Source organism: Trichomycterus rosablanca, chromosome 21, assembly GCF_030014385.1.
Source record: "Trichomycterus rosablanca isolate fTriRos1 chromosome 21, fTriRos1.hap1, whole genome shotgun sequence".
NCBI lineage: Eukaryota > Metazoa > Chordata > Actinopteri > Siluriformes > Trichomycteridae > Trichomycterus > Trichomycterus rosablanca.
This window is the reverse complement of record NC_086008.1, coordinates 18686061-18703589: the sequence shown is the minus strand read 5'-3', so window position 1 is coordinate 18703589 and position 17529 is coordinate 18686061. Positions and strand designations below refer to the sequence as shown.

The window sequence follows — 17529 nt, the reverse complement described above, 5'->3', positions numbered from 1 at the left end:
AATAAATAGATAAATGTAGAAATACAAAAATAAATAAAGGTATAAATAAATAAATAAATGCAGAAATAAAAACATAACATTACAGAAATAAATCAATGTAAAAATAAATAAATCAATGTAAAATAAATAAATAAATAAGAAAACAAATGAATATGGAAATACTGAAATAAATGTAGAAAAATAAATTAATTTAAAAATACAGTAGTAAATAAATGTAGAAATACAGAAGTTAATAAAGGTATAAATAAATAAATAAATGCATAAATAAAAACATAAAATTACAGAAATAAATAAATGTAGAAATTAATAAATCAATGTAAAATAAATACATAAATAAATAAATGTGAAAACAGAAATATGAAAATAAATACTGAAATAAATGTAGAGAAAATAAAATTTAAAATTACATTCATTTAAAATTACAGAAGTAAATAAATGTATAAATACATTAATTAATTAATTAATAATGTGGAAATACAAAAATAAATAAATGTAAAAATACAGAAGTGAATAAAGGTACAAATAAATAAATGCATAAATAAAAACATAAAATTACATAAATAAATAAATGTAGAAATTAATAACTCAATGTAAATGAAAATACTGAAATAAATGTATAAATAAATAATTCAATGTGAAAATACATAAATAAATAAATGTATAAATACATTAATTAATTAATTAATTAACAATGTGGAAATCCAGAAATAAATAAATGTATAAATATATAAATAAATGTATAAATAATTAAATAAATAATGTAGAAATCCAGAAATAAATAAAAACATAGAAATACAGAAACAGACCAAAAAGTCAATGCATGACAATGTAGAAATAAATGTATTTTTTAATGACAAAAATTTATTTAATCTATGTTTATTTATTTGAAATAAATTTCCCTTTCTACATATTTATGTTCTTCTTGGTTAACAGTAATTTCTCCTTCAAGTGATGTGTTAATAATCAGGCCTGGGTGTATCGAGTCTAATTCCAGTTTAACTGGCTGATTGAGGAACTAAGGTGAGAGTTAATCTGTCACACAGGGCCAGGTGAATAATTGTTTTTAACTTCTTTAACAAATAAATTGATCATTTTAAGAGTTAAAAGGGGGGCAGTGGTAGCTCAGTGGTCAGTAATCAGAAGGTTGTTGGGTTAAGCCACTTATGGGCAACTGAGTAAGGTCCTTAAACCACAGTTCCTTGGACTGTATACACTAAATGCTGAATGTAAAAAAAACTGTATGATGTGTTAAAGATCATGATACTGTAGTGTATACCTTCGTAACTGCTCCTTGTTCAGTGTCTTGAGATGAACTGTAGGTGAATAGTAATCAAAGTTTTCTATTCCAGCCATGGCTTTGTGCATAGTGGAGACGTATTCAACAGCTCGCATTTTCTCATGTAGGTAATGGTCCATTATGTCGTACACACCGCTCAGTCCTGCAGTGAGGAACAAATTATGGATTTATGTACATGAAGCGAAAGCACAATGTAAAATAAGAGTGATTACAGGGATGAACTACTTACCGATGATTCCTTTAATCGAGTCTGTCAGTTCTCTGTGACTGAACGGCTCAGTGAACAGTTCCTGCAGAGCTTCCACTAGAAACAGTGTGGTAAGCATGCACAGATGAGCCCCGGCTGAGTGGCCGATTAACACCACGTTGTCCTACACAGCAAAAACAAACAGATTATGGAAGCAAATATTTGTAGTGCTAGCTCCACTGGCATCATCATTCCTGTGTTACCGTGTCGAGAGACATGAAATCTAAAAATGATTCCGCTTCATGTTAACAGCTATTAGTTACAAATAACGAGAGGTGTCGGGAGCTTGTTAGCGCTTACTGAAATGAATTATAAGAGATTATGAAGGTAAACGGATGTTCCACCAAGTACTTCATGTGCAGAAAGGATTTGTTTTTTTGTATGTGACCCATATACTAAAATAAGAAATGTGTTAATACAAAATAAATAAATGTAAATAAATAAAAAATTAATAATAAATAAAATAATAAAATTAAAAAAAAGAAGAAATTATAAATAAATAAATATGGAAATACAAAAATAAATAAAAATATAAAATAAATAAATACATGTAAATGTAGAAAAACATATATTTACAAATAAATAAATAAATAGAAATACAAAAATAATTGAATGCAATATAAATGTATGTAGTATACATGTAATGTAGAAACACAGGAATAAATTTATTTAGAAATAAATAAATATGGAAATACAAAAATAAATAAATATAGAAAATAAATAAATAAATGAAAATAGAAATACATAAATACATTTACAAATAAATAAATAAATGTGAAAATACAAAGTTTTATAAATGTAGAATTACAGAAAAATAATTAAGAAATAAATAAATGTGAAAATACAAAATAATAAATATAGAAAATAAATAAATAAGTGGAAATACAATAATAAATAAATGTAGAAATACAGAAAAAAAGTAAATGCAAAAATACAAAAATAAACAGAAATAAATAAATCGATAAATGTAGAAATACATTAATAAAATTACAAATAAATAAATTAATGTAAAAATACAAAAATTAATACATTTATAAATTAGAAATAAATAAATGTGGAAATACAAAATGAATAAATATAGAAAATAAATAAATAAATAAATAAATGTAGAAATACATAAATACATTTACAAAAATAAATGAATGTAGAAATACAGAAATAAAGGTAGAAATAAATAAAAACACATAAATAAATAAATGTAAATATGTAAATAAATAAATGTAAAATTACAGAATTAAATAAATGAATGTAGAAATACAGAAACAGATGGTTTGTACGCAATAAATGAACACACCTATTCTGACTTACCGAGTCCAGATGAAATGAACGTCCATTCTCTCTCACCCATATCAGACTGTCACAGAGATCCTGAACCATATTCAAAACGTTCCCCTAAAACGGAACACATGTAAGCTCATGTATATGTATGTATCAGCATACTACACCACTGAAGTAGGTAGAGCCTCAATTATATCCTTTCAAATTAAATCCACACTTGAAGGGGTAAACAGTGGTATACACATAGCTTACTTTTGGATACGTGGAATAATCGGGGCAGATGACAGAAGCGTTGAGCTCTTTAGCAAGCTGATGAGCTAGCAGGCAGTACATTGATCTCTCTCCTGAACCCCAGGCTCCTCCATACACAAACACCACGACCGGCAGAAGTTCCGATTCGGATTGACCCATGCTTGGAGAGTGATACAGGTCTAACTTGTTGCCTCTGCGACCGAACGGGACGCCCTAAAGAACATGAAATTACATTTATATAGCTATGACTGAATACAATTCAAGCAATTGAGGGTTAAGGGCCTTGTTTAGAGGCCCAACAGTGGCAACCTGTGGTTAGAACTGTGCCAGAAAAACACACTGTCAAGTCACATTATTAATTCCCTCCTAATTCCCCAGACTTTAACCCAATCGAGCATCTGTCGTACCACCTTGACGGTTGTCTTGGCTCTATGGCTCCTCCGCCACGCCCCCTCCAGCAGCTGTGGGATGCACTGCAGTCAGCACGGCTCCAGATACCTGTGACGACCTACCAGAAGCTTGCTGAGTCACTCCCAGCCCGTCTAGCCGCTGTCTGTGCTGCACACGGCTGGTGGTCATAATAATGTGACCTGACAGTGTACCTGGACCACAAACTCAATGTCTGTTCTTCCAGAAATCAAGCTGAGACGCTGAGTTATCTGTTGAGTTTGCTGTCTTGTGGTCCATCTGAGGTAAGCTCAGGCCCAGAGAACTCCACCAACATGCAGAAATGACACGTTAATGAGCATGTGGCGATGACTTACCTTTACACAGTGCTTACTATTGCTGACATCCTTGTACCATGACTTCCAGTGAAAATACAGCCTGCTGTACTGCACATGTTTCAGGATTTCCAACACCGCCCTGGTCAAACAATACACTCTCCTATACAAATGAGTGAAGCATTGATTAAATTCATGTATCAACATGTATCAGTATGCAGTACTGTATAGGTTACCTGGGTTTAAGCGCCTGAATGTACTTTTTGTACCCTGGTTCATCGGGCCAGCCGTACAACCACTGGGCAAGGAGCGAGATGCTGTATGGAATGGCCACAAATATTGCTCCGGCAGCAACAGGAAGGCTCAGACGGTATTTAATCCCGGTCCTCACAAATCAAATAACAAATTCGTGTTCACAATGACAAAGATAATGCTAATAATTTAATGTTTAATATTAAAATAGCTAGAAATCCATTACGATGTGAGTTACTCCATACAAATGTAGCCTAATAATCTGTATTATACAGTACAATATCATCAAGGTCATGATCCAGACCCTGTATTCCAAAGGCAATGGGAATTACTTACATGTCCCAAGTGTGGAGGGTCCTGCTGATAAAGACCTAGATAAATAAAATAGACCCAGATTCAAAATACCATACAAATAATAGTAAACACCAATACATTATACAGAGAAGCAAAAAGTCTCAGACCACCAGTGAAAATGCTTTTATTTTGCCTTATTTTAAATCTAATCCACCGAAAAATAAATAAAACGGGAAAACTTTCAGAATTTGTGACTGTATATACCACCTGTCCTTATAAATCTGGCTACCTGAGGAACTTTTACTAGCAATTTCTTAAAAGCAACATTAAGGGAGCGTCTCAAAAGTGCATGATGAGAACAACTGTTGGAAATTTTGTACTACTTACTAGCATTATGTCCATTAAGTCCTACAGTATAGTCACAGTAATTAATTATACTATTTAGAAATGATTACAACCATTTTTATGTTCATTTTAATCCAGTAAAGGTTTTAGTAACTAATGATACACACTAGTGATGCACACATCAATGTGATTCATTCATTTTTATGTTTTACCACCATTTAATCCTGGTCAGGGTGGCTGTGGGTCCAGTTGCACCAGGAAACACCAGTACCACACCCCATACAGAATGCCAATCCATTGTGGAGCCTTTACCATCCCTCCCTTCCTGACACGGCCAATGTTGTCTGTATATAGCCACCCAACCAGCCAAAGGCACAGCTGGAGATTCAAATCCTGGATCTCAGCGATTGTGGTCTAGTGTAATTTACCACTGTGCCATCCAGATGCCTTTACTGGGACATTTATTTTACAGAGCAAGTACAACTTCATGTTGTTGGTCATTTTCATGCACTTTTTAGACGCTCCCTTAATGTTCCAACCCGGATAAACGTTGTTTTTAAAAACTCGCTTTGACTGAGAATGCTTTTAAAAATAAATATGATTATATAGTTTGTTCCTTGTCTACCTGGGGGGTCAAAATATGCTTTATTGGTCCAGAACGAGTAGAAAGAAGCTCGAATAGCTGGTTACTATACATTTAATATGACCAGGGCTTGTTTACAACCCTGTACCTTAAACCCTGAATACGCAAACATCAAGGTTAACATTATAAAACATAAATAAAGCGTTTAAATGAAAATATTCGTCTATAGTGTGACAGAACAACACACCTACTGCAGGCCAGCTTTGCACTTACTGCTGCTCATTCCCGAATCCCTGACTGGATAGGCTAACCTCAACACGGTTGCCAGATTGGTAAAGTATATTCCAGACAATACTAGCACAAAAATACAGCATTTTAACAAATTTAAACCAGACAAACCAACATTTTATAGTAATAAACTGATAATATATTAAAATGTACATAACACTAATTATAAATTATAAAGGACTTTATTATGACACCTGCCAATTTCAAACAAAATTAGTTTTCCACAATTTCACAATTTGGCGGTAAATCGCTCAATCTGGCAACATTGTCCTCAGCCTATACTGACTTCCCTCAAGCTCACGTCCTTGTTGTCCCTCTGCCTTCGGTTCATTGGTTCATTTCTGCACTCAATCATCCCTCAGAAGTGTAAGTCCTCTGTAATTAGGACTGAAAATAGACAATAAAAATGTTAGAAACGCTCTTTAAACTCTAAAATTTGAAAAGTTGTAATGCTAGTATCATAAATAAACCTTCATCCTGAGTTTTAGAGTCAATTGTTTCCTTCAACACACACAATGGTAGCTTGGTGGTTAGGAGTTTGGACTATCAATTGGAAGACATGGTTTAAATCCAAGACCTGCTTGCCAAGCTGCCATTGTTGGGCCCTTGAGCAAGGCCCCTAAACCCCCTGGGCTACAGGCTTGCAGACATCCCAAGTTGCAAAAACTCATTTCAGGGAGGTACCCCCGGACCCCGAAAAAGCTAAAAAATCTCTCGCACACACCAAAGGATTATGGGTGATAACAGAACTTTTAGGAGCTGCTAACTGAGCTACTAAGCTAACTGTTCGCGTCACACACACATTAATGTGTACTACATAGTGCATACATAGTTCCTTACTTAGTGCACTAGATAGTGTACTAGATAATAGACTTATGTTTCTTACATAATGCTTTAGGTAGCGTATTAGTTAATGGATTTATGTTCGCTACATAGTGCACTAGATAGTATATCAGATAACGGATTTATGTTCCCCACATAGTGCACTAGATTGTACAGTATATCAGATAACGGATTTATGTTCCCCACACAGTGCGCTAGATTGTATATCAGATAACGGATTTATGTTCCCCACATAGTGCACTAGATTGTATATCAGATAACGGATTTATGTTCCCTACTTAGTGCACTAGATTGTATATCAGATAACGGATTTATGTTCCCTACATAGTGCACTAGATTGTATATCAGATAATGGATTTATGTTCCCTACTTAGTGCACTAGATTGTATATCAGATAACGGATTTATGTTCCCTACATAGTGCACTAGATTGTATATCAGATAACGGATTTATGTTCCCTACATAGTGCACTAGATTGTATATCAGATAACGGATTTATGTTCCCCACATAGTGCACTAGATTGTACAGTATATCAGATAACGGATTTATGTTCCCCACACAGTGCGCTAGATTGTATATCAGATAACGGATTTATGTTCCCCACATAGTGCACTAGATTGTATATCAGATAACGGATTTATGTTCCCTACTTAGTGCACTAGATTGTATATCAGATAACGGATTTATGTTCCCTACATAGTGCACTAGATTGTATATTTGATCATAGATTTATGTTCCCTACATAGTGCACTAGACAGTATAATAGACAATTGATTTATGTTCCCTACACAGTGCACTAGATTGTATATCAGATAACGGATTTATGTTCACTACATAGTGCACTAGATAGTGTATTAGACAATTGATTTATGTTCCCTACGCAGTGCGCTAGATTGTATATCAGATAACGGATTTAATACGCGTGTGTGTGTGTGTCGCTCTTGGCCGCTCGTTCTATGTACATTTCTGGAGATTTTATCTGACTTGCGGGCATCAGGGAGCCGCTATGTATATGCGGGAGATTTGGGATGTCTGCTTTATACACATTTTTGGGGTGGTTTTAATGTTTTGGCTCATCAGCGTTAAGCTTCGGCTGCTCAGTGTATAAGCGGAGTGGGCGGAGCTACAGAACTAACTGGGCGGAGCTACACAGGGAATGTGGAGGAGTGAAGCGGTCCACTGAGTACATACAGTATAAGTTCTAAATGCAGAGATTTAACCCGGTCCGGATCGGTGCATTACTAACAGACCCGGAGAATGGCACCTAGACTACTAGACTGGACTACTATCGCGACTTGAACCGGAATAAATCCAGCATTTAAACATTTAAAGCGGATTAAAATGAAGACCCTACTTGCGTACGGGCTGCTGTTACTCTTTGTCGGAGCGGCCCGAGGAGGTACTGCAAAACTAACTACAGTATACTAAAGTTTATTAAACAACAAATAATGATTTACATCTACACGATCGGTTATTTACATCTATTGCGTCTGATCTGCTCCTGCATTTTTCAAAAATGATGTTTAGATTCATTATTTACTTGTTATTACAACCGTTAGTACTTAATAATAACAGTGTAACCTTCAGCACTACACACAGTGCAATGCATGAGAACAAATCACACCCTAATACTCTTATAATTCCTTATTTTAAAGCTTTTTATATTTTTTATGTGACATTTAATCGTCCTGACATGTTCAGAGCTTGTATAGATAGAAACTTATGTAACGGTAAGTCTAATTGCAGTGGTCAAGACTTGCTGGACAGTGATCTTCCACCCAAAATGGCTTTGTTGAGCCCACAAGGTTGGTTCAGGTGGTTATGAGCTCTGTTTAGGTGGGTTCAGGTGGTTTATGAGCTCTGTTTAGGTGGGTTCAGGTGGTTAGAAACTCTGTTTAGGTGGGTTCAGGTGGTTATGAGCTCTGTTTAGGTGGGTTCAGGTGGTTATGAGATCTGTTTAGGTGGGTTCAGGTGGTTATGAGATCTATTTGGGTGGGTTCAGGTGGTTAGAAGCTCTGTTTAGGTGGGTTCAGGTGGTTATGAGATCTATTTGGGTGGGTTCAGGTGGTTAGAAGCTCTGTTTAGGTGGGTTCAGGTGGTTATGAGATCTATTTGGGTAGGTTCAGGTGGTTATGAGCTCTGTTTAGGTGGGTTCAGGGTGGTTATGAGCTCTGTTTGGGTGGGTTCAGGTGGTTAGAAGCTCTGTTTAGGTGGGTTCAGGGTGGTTATGAGCTCTGTTTAGGTTGGTTCAGGTGGTTATGAGCTCTTTTTGGGTGGGTTCAGGTTGTTACGAGCTCTGTTTAGGTGGGTTCAGGTGGTTATAAGCTCTGTTTAGGTGGGTTCAGGTGGTTATAAGCTCTGTTTAGGTGGGTTCAGATGGTTATGAGCTCTGTTTAGGTGGGTTCAGGTGGTTATGAGCTCTGTTTAGGTGGGTTCAGGTGGTTATGAGCTCTTTTTGGGTGGGTTCAGGTTGTTACGAGCTCTGTTTAGGTGGGTTCAGGTGGTTAGAAGCTCTGTTTAGGTGGGTTCAGATGGTTATGAGCTCTGTTTAGGTGGGTTCAGGTGGTTATGAGCTCTGTTTAGGTGGGTTCAGATGGTTATGAGCTCTGTTTAGGTGGGTTCAGATGGTTAGAAGCTCTGTTTAGGTGGGTTCAGATGGTTATGAGCTCTGTTTAGGTGGGTTCAGATGGTTATGAGCTCCATTTAGGTGGGTTCAGGTGGTTATGAGCTCTGTATGGGTGGGTTCAGATGGTTATGAGCTCTGTATGGGTGGGTTCAGATGGTTATGAGATCTGTTTAGGTGGGTTCAGGTGGTTATGAGCTCTGTTTAGGTGGGTTCAGATGGTTATGAGCTCTGTTTAGGTGGGTTCAGATGGTTAGAAGCTCTGTTTAGGTGGGTTCAGATGGTTATGAGCTCTGTTTAGGTGGGTTCAGATGGTTATGAGCTCTTTTTGGGTGGGTTCAGGTGGTTAGAAGCTCCATTTAGGTGGGTTCAGGTGGTTATGAGCTCTGTATGGGTGGGTTCAGATGGTTATGAGCTCTGTATGGGTGGGTTCAGATGGTTATGAGCTCTGTATGGGTGGGTTCAGATGGTTATGAGATCTGTTTAGGTGGGTTCAGATGGTTATGAGCTCTGTATGGGTGGGTTCAGATGGTTATGAGCTCTGTATGGGTGGGTTCAGGTGGTTATGAGATCTATTTAGGTTCAGGTGGTTTAAACCCTCAACATGCAAACCCTTAACATGAGGCTGAACATCTATACGGACAACGATTGGCTCGTCCGAGGGTGGAAATGCTGCATCTGCTCTTTGCTGGCTGTTCGATGACTCTCCGTACGTGATACGGTTCTCTGTATGATCAAAATTGGGGGAAAACGCTTAAAAAAGAACATGGAATCTGACTAGGAGTGTTCAGACTTAAAAGGATATTTTAAGCCAGGTACGTACAGTATATAATAATATACATTTATTTTAAATTAAATTACTCCAGGTATTCATTTACAGCTTACGGGGAAAAAATGTATTCAAACGAGTCATTTCCAAAAGCTTCAGATGAATCTAATGAATGTTATCAGGGCTGCACAGAAAATCCCTCTTCTGGTCTGCTTTTTGTGTCAAATCTCTAAAAACTCCTCTTTTTTGAACACGACGTTACATAATTACAAGCTGCGATTCCGCCAATGACACGTTCGCTTGAGAGCGGATTTGAGTCGCATACTTGACATGCCTCACCTACGATGGGATGTACGCAGTCGGTCGTCGCGACCTCCCATGTGATGACACGACATGCCCTGTATTCACGATAACCCAACGTCCTTTCTTCCTGTCTGTGTTTATTACTTATTATTTACCTCCGCAGTGTATAAATGATCGTTTAGACACTTCAGCTGATGCGTCGGCACTCAAAAACAGATGGTACATGTGGGCAACCCGTTCATTTGAGGTGTAAGGAGAGTGTTCAGACGCTGAGCTGACACATGTATGCAGGGCTAGATGAGAGTGCAGGGCGTACAGCGGAGATTAGAGGGTTAGGCTGAATAGCACTGAACAAAACAGCTGTGACCCGGCTGTGTTTTTATGCTGGTGGCAGGATGCTGTCGGGGGCGCAAAGCATGCCAGTGCATGCACGGCAGATCACAGGGCCTTGGTGGTTGTGCCAGACGTGTGACAAACTATTAATACCATGAATGATATTTAAAAATATATACAATATATAAAAATAAACCTTTTTTTTTTGGCCGGGGGGTGGGGGGGGGTTTGCAATACACACTATTTCTGTATATTTACACCCAGAGTCTGTACACAAGTCAGGCTACTAACCTGGGTCCTTATTCAGCGTAGAAGACCTCATCCCGTTTATTAGTCTGGTCTTTTCCCACCCAGCATACTAGTGGCCAATTGTGCATATTCGATTTGGACGAATCATATTTGTTTTAACACCGGATGCCTTCTTAACACACCCTCCTGTTGATCCGCGGTTGGGACCGACCAAATGGCTTGATTCATGTACTGCCCATGCACACACTCCTAAATCTTGTAAAAAGCACCGTCAGAGGTGTAATGCCTGTTATAGTGGGAGGAGACCGTCCAACGAGCATATCTTGGCGATACAGTATATGTTCGCTAATCCCCAATTGATCAAATGACCGAAGTGCGTCTACATCTCGTCCACAATCAAGATAAAAGTTACGACACCAGAGCTGGATTTCGAAAGTGCGTCGTTTCAATTCCAGCTCTGCCTTCAGCCGGTCGAAGGCTGGGCGGCTATATGAACAACGATTGGCCTGTTGTTCAGGTGGGATTGGAGACCGGAGGGGGTGGGTCTGGAGTGGGATTGGAGACCGGAGGGGGTGGGTCTGGAGTGGGATTGGAGACCGGAGGGGGTGGGTCTCTCTCTGTCAGAATGCGATTACGATCTCTGCCGGCTGATTAAGAGGCGCCTACACAAGAGATGAGGGAGGGTGCCCTTAGGGTGTGTCTCTCCGCATGCAATGCTAGGTGGCGCCAAACTCATCAATGTGTGGGTGGCAAAGATGCATCCGGCTGCTGCCAGTGTTTCGGAGGGGATGTTGGTAAGCTTCGATCTCCTCTGTCAGGGCAGGGTTCGGCATAGACAGAGAGGAAGCACGATGCAATTTGAACAATTGGATGTGCTAAATAAAAAAAATAAAAAATAAAAAAAACAAACAAACAAAAAAAAAGTTAACTAGCCCTTTTCGGCTAACGTGAAACTGGTTCTGAACCAGCTGGAACCAAGAAGCGTGTCAAGTCGTAGACAAAGATAATGTCACCTCGCTTTTTGGATAGAAACAAACATCTGTAACAAAAGCGTGAATGTTCACGAGTAATCTGTGCCCTCTGCTAGCTTATTACTACATTTACTTTTGTCGTTCAGTGCCCTCCGTTGATGATGCAGCCTCGGTTCTGTTCAAAACGGGTGCAAACACGGGCCGGTTCTCCCTGAACTGACTCACTTCAAGAGTTATTTTGGTAAAGAAAAGGCCAACAATCATCCAGAAATTAGTTAAATCTGTTCTTAAATGTGCTTTTGTGCATTCAAGTACTAAGAAATGACTTCTAATGTTTTGGCTGACCAACAAAAATGTAATGCCCGCAACACCCTCAAAAAAGTTGAGACAGTTTTAAGCAGGTTCACAATAAGCAAGTGCGGGTATCAGCTGAGAATACACCAAAGGTTTACCACTCGTGTGTCATGACTCACCAAACTCCGACCATCTACTGGACATAATATGGTAAAAAGATTCAGAAAAGCAATGACAGAAACCACCGTTAAATCTGTGTGACCTTTGAGTTGTCAGTAGGCAGTGCTTGAGAAATGCTTCGGAAAACCATCATCACTTAAAACAGCCCCCCGCTGCATCAAGAAAACCACCTAAAGTATTGTCATTTAAATACATGTCCCAATTTTTCTGGAAATGGGGCTAAACCAAATTGACAAATATGATTTTTATTCTCTTTTAGCCTCGTTCTATGGTGACGGCTTCGTGCAGGTGAAGATAACAGATTCGTCTCGAAACAACAGACTCCACGTTCGCTTCCGCACTTCTAGTCAGAGCGGGCTGATTTTCCTGGCCGTGGGGCAGAGCGATTACCTGCTGCTGGAACTGAACTCTGGCCGACTACAGGTTAGTCCTGTCTACTTTTGACGTCATATACACCGATCAATCATAACATTAAAACCACCCCCTTGTTTCTACACTTGCCATATAAAAGCACTTTGTAGTTCTACAATAACTGACTGTAGTCTGTTTCTCTGCATGCTTTGTTAGCCCCCTTTCATGCTGTTCTTCAATGATCAGCACCCCCACAGGACCACTACAGTGTAGGCATTATTTAGGTGGTGGATCATTTTCAGCACTGCAGTGACACTGACGATTGATGGTGGTGGTGTGTTAGTGTGTGTTGTGCTGGTATGAGTATGATGGCTTTTTTAAACACCTCACTGTCACTGCTGGACTGAGAATAGTCCACCAACCAAAAACATCCAGCCAACACCGCCCTGTGGGCAGCGTCCTGTGTCCACTGATGAAGGTCTAGAAGATGACCAACTCAAACAGCAGCAATAGATGAGCGATCGTCTCTGACTTTACATCTACAAGGTGGACCGACTAGATAGGAGTGTCCAATAGAGTGGACAGTGACTGGACACGGTATTAAAAAAATTCATACCAGCACAACACACACTAACACACCACCACCATGTCAGTGTCACCACCTAAATGATCCACCACCTAAATAATACCTGCTCTGTAGTGGTCATGTGGGGGTCCTGACCATTGAAGAACAGGGTGAAAGCAGGTTAAAAAAGTATGTAGCGAAACAGATGGACTACAGTCAGTAATTGTAGAACTACAAAGTGCTTCTATGTGGTAAGTGGAGCTGATAAAATGAACAGTGAGTGTAGAAACAAGGAGGTGGTTTTAATGTTCTGGCTGATCAGTGTATATATATATATTGTATATAATAATGTAATGTATATTGACTTTTCTAACAGTGACCTTATGTCCACCTGCAGGCAAAACTGGACATCAGCTCTGGAGAGCAAATCCTGCACTCAGACAGTGGAAACCCTTTAAACGACTTGGCCTGGCACACGGTAGACCTCATCCACGAAGGCCACGATGTCAGTTTAACCCTGGACAAGCATTTTCACACCAGCGAGACACTTCCGGGCCCGAAACAAGAGCTCGTCATTACAGACGGCTTGTACGTCGGCGGGACGGGAGGTCTGGATAAACTCTATCTCCCTAATGGTCTTTCTGGCTTCCGCGGTTGTCTGGATGACGTGACGTTCAACCAGCACAACCTTCTGTCATCGCTCAGGCCCTACCCTGGTTTAAAAAGCGTCCACGAGGTCTCCCTGGGGTGCAGCCCGCAGTTCTTGGCTAACGAAGACGACGCCGTTAGTTTTTTCAGCTCTAGGGCGTACGTCTCCCTTCCGGGTTGGTCTGCGCAGACGGAGTGGACTCTGGAATGCGCTGTGCATACCGCATCTCGAGAGGGGATCGTTATGTATAACTCGGCTCGACAGGGGGACTTCGTCGCTGTGGAGATTCGAGAAGGTTTTATGGTCGCCGTAGTGGGTAAAGACGGCGTACATACGGAGGTGCGCTCTTTAACTTTGATCAGCGATAAGAAGTGGCACTACGTTAAGCTTTACTTCACCGCGAAAAGCTTGCAGCTAAGCGTAGATAAAGACACGGTGAGGGCCAGCATCGGATCAAGATCAAAATCCCTGCAGCTAAAAGGTTCGCTTTTTTTGGGTGGTGTTGACGACGCTACTCGCACTGACGTTAAAAATGCCGGCCTGTCGTCGGTTTCCGGGAAGCGCATCAAAGGCGGCTCCTTCAAAGGATGCTTCAGAGATATCAAGGTTGGCGGGATCAAAACTGGTCTCCCTAATGCCGTAGTGACCAAAGACGTCTCGGTTGGCTGCGAATCGGACGAAGAACCCGAAATCTTTACCACTATAAGTCCGACCACCTTGCCTCGGACCTTCTCCGGCCCAGTCACTGCCATCCCACCTGTGGATACATCTACTCTCGAAAAGGGTTTGGTCAAGAAGCACGGACAGAATTTCCTGCACCTCAGGAACCTTGTCGTTCAAGAAGGCGGCCGCGCATCGTTAGAGTCCAAACATATCAAAGTAAACCTGGACTTCAAGAAGCTCGGTATCCGCCAGTCGCAGATCGTGTTCAGGATTCGAGAGCAGCCCGTGCACGGTCAGCTTCGGATCGACGTGAACCAGGAGCAGGAGGAGAACACCTTCAGCTTGCTGGATCTCTGGCATGGCAGGGTGGTGTACGTCCACGGGGGTTCCGAAGACCCACGTGACCACTTCATGTTCTCCGTGTTCTCCGACAGCAGGAAAGAGAAGCCGAGCTATCTCAAGGCGGAAAAGCTGTATCGATTTAACGTCACGGTGACCCCGACGAACGATGCTCCTGAGCTGAGCCTACCGGAGGGGAATCTCTTCGTTCTTATCGAGAACTCGAGGAAACCGCTAAGCGTTGACGTCTTGAAAGCCTCAGACGTTGACAGCAACCTCACGGACTTGGTCTACTCCGTCTTGGGGAACCTCAATGCCGACGCTGGGTTTCTGGAAGCTGAAGAAAATCCCGGTCGAGCGATAACCTCCTTCTCTCACTCCGACCTGGAAGCCGGGAAGATCAACTACGCCCACGCTGGTGTAAGGAACTCCAGAATTGTGTTCAGAGTCAGCGACGGAGACAAGCTCAGCAACACGGTAGTGCTAAGAATTATGGCTGTCAGATTGACGTACAGTATCTCAAACAACACCGGATCTGAGGTCACGCAAGGAGAGGCGGTTCTGATTACCAACGCACAATTAGCGATCCAGACGAATGCCATAAGACAAGCCGTGGACATCCGTTACGACGTCTTAGAGGCGCCGAAGTTCGGCGAGGTGCAGACGCTCGATGAGGACGGAGAGTGGACGGTTACGGACGCGTTCTCTCAAAGACTCTTAGAGAGGGAGCGCTTGAGGTACGTCAGCACCTTCAAGGACGTCCAGACGGGTGACGTTACGGACGATTTCAGGTGTAAAGTCACAGTCGGAGGCAAAAGCGAATCCGCACTGGAACTCGCGTTTCCGGTAAAAATCAAATGGATAAGGTACACCCTGGAGAGAAACAAAGTTCTCGAAATGGACAAACTCAGAAGGGTAACGGTCGATTCCCAGCATCTCTACGCAAGAGCGCGAGGAGTGACTTTAAGCGAGGATGAGATTCACTTCCGAATTCTGTCTTCCCCGAAGAAAGGAAGACTTTTACTTAACGACGGCGAGTTAGAGCTAGTCGACGATGCAACGTTCAGTCAAAAGGACGTCACGGATAAGAAGGTCGAATATCGGTTACTCGACAGACCCTACAAAGACACGAGCGACAATTTTGAATTTCAAGTGTTCAGCAAACACGCTTGCTCAACCAGTCACGTCTTTCGGATAAGTATCAAGGCTGACGTCAATAGCGTCTTCGTGAAGAACCTTGGGCTTTCCTTTTCCGAAGGGGAGAGCAAGCTCATCACCAAGGAACAACTGTTTGCCGAGACTCTGAGCACTAAGGACATCTACTATACGGTCATCGAGGGTCCAGAACACGGCAAGCTAACCCGAATCAACCTATCCAACTCGACTAAACACTACGACAACCTGCTGTCCTTCACCAATCAGGACATCGTAGAAAATCGCCTCATATACGTTCACGATGACAGCGAAACAACCGAAGATCACTTTGTATTTCTGGCATCTACAAGTCCAGTGTCGAATCCCACTTCGAACGGGGATGACGTCGGCACCAAGGAAGGGAGGTTCAACATCTCTATCCGGCTGGTAAACGACGAGAAGCCGGTCCGCGTCGTGGACAGAGTCTTCCACGTCGTCAAAGACGGTCAGAGGTTGCTCACCCTGGACGACCTGTGCTACCACGACCCCGATTCGGACTTCAGAGACGGGCAGCTGGTGTACACCCGTCGCGGTATCCCCTTGGGCGATCTGGTTCTGGTGAACGACACCTCTCACAGGCTGTACCAGTTCCGCCAGGAGGACCTGGAACAGAAGCGAGTCCTGTTCGTCCATCGCGGCGCCAGCTCCGGACGCTTCGTGCTCTTTGTTTCCGACGGCAAGCACTACGTCTCCTCGCTGCTGGACATCAGCGCCCAGGATCCGTACCTGAGGGTCGCCGATAATACAGGCCTGTTGGTTCAGAAAGGCCAGGCTAGGACGTTTAGCAATGCTAATTTTAGCATTGATACAAATTTAGATGTCAGGGATGACGGCGAAATCGCATTCAAGATACAGGAAGCTCCGAAACATGGTCAGTTATATTTGGAAGATAAGAAAATCGAATCCTTTACGCAGCGTGAACTGAAAAGTGCGTCGCTGTTGTATCACCATGACAACAGCGAGAACTTAGCAGACTTTTTTAACGTCACAGTCGAAGCGAAAGGGTTACGTGTGGATGCCAGAATCAGTGTCAAAGTCTATTTGGAAAGCCACCAAAGGCCGCCGGTCATACGTCACAACAAAACCCTCGTGGTGGAGGAAGGGAAGCCTGTGAAGATTGAACGTAGCAAACTTGAGGTAACCCCTAGCAGTTAGCATATATTAGCACAGTTAGCTGGTAGGTCTAAGCAAATTAACACTCCATAGTGAAGCAGATGGATATTCAGATACTGAAAACTCACGCTTATGTAAAATAGCATATTAGCAGTTAGCATATATTAACAGTTAGCAGTTAGTTCCTTCTTGTTTCTATAAATGGCCAATGCTAACAGTGTGCTCACAGTAGATGTAGATGGTAGGTCTTAGCAAATTGACATTCTATAGTGAAGCAGATGGATACTCAGATACTGAAAACTCACGCTAACGTAAAATAGCATATATTAGCAGTTAGCATATATTAGCATTTAGCATTTAGTTCCTGCTTCTTTCTTTAAATGACCAATGCTAACAGTTTGCCCACAGTTAGATGGTAAGTCTTAGCAATCTGACACTCCATAGTAAAGCAAATGGATATTCAGATAATCTAAAATAGCATATATTAGCAGTTAGCATATATTAGCAGTTATATCTTACTTGTTTCTATAA

The 17529-nt window shown here is 41.2% G+C and overlaps 2 protein-coding genes across 4 annotated transcripts in view; one reads left to right on the top strand and one right to left on the bottom strand.

Moving 5' to 3' along the window:
- si:dkey-193c22.1 (uncharacterized protein LOC567837 homolog) overlaps nt 1-17529 on the bottom strand; it is a 56356-nt gene that overhangs the window by 669 nt on the left and 38158 nt on the right. Inside the window, exons 1-8 of one of the 3 annotated variants that reach the window (XM_063017489.1) lie at nt 5518-5582; nt 4385-4419; nt 4033-4182; nt 3839-3959; nt 3075-3287; nt 2853-2936; nt 1527-1668; nt 1277-1439 (exon numbers count right to left, since the gene is read on the bottom strand). In XM_063017489.1, coding sequence (XP_062873559.1) covers nt 1277-1439; nt 1527-1668; nt 2853-2936; nt 3075-3287; nt 3839-3959; nt 4033-4182; nt 4385-4386 — 875 coding nt within the window. In that variant the 5' untranslated portion in view covers nt 4387-4419; nt 5518-5582. Of the gene's footprint in view, nt 1-1276; nt 1440-1526; nt 1669-2852; nt 2937-3074; nt 3288-3838; nt 3960-4032; nt 4183-4384; nt 4420-5312; nt 5400-5517; nt 5583-17529 lie in introns of those variants that run through there. The other 2 variants (XM_063017487.1, XM_063017488.1) reach the window with 2 other exon arrangements.
- The window catches only part of cspg4ba (chondroitin sulfate proteoglycan 4ba), a 35975-nt gene continuing 26189 nt past the window's right edge, over nt 7744-17529 (top strand). The window contains exons 1-3 of the mRNA XM_063017486.1: nt 7744-7801; nt 12384-12547; nt 13438-17022. Coding sequence (XP_062873556.1) covers nt 7744-7801; nt 12384-12547; nt 13438-17022 — 3807 coding nt within the window. The remainder of the gene's footprint in view (nt 7802-12383; nt 12548-13437; nt 17023-17529) is intronic.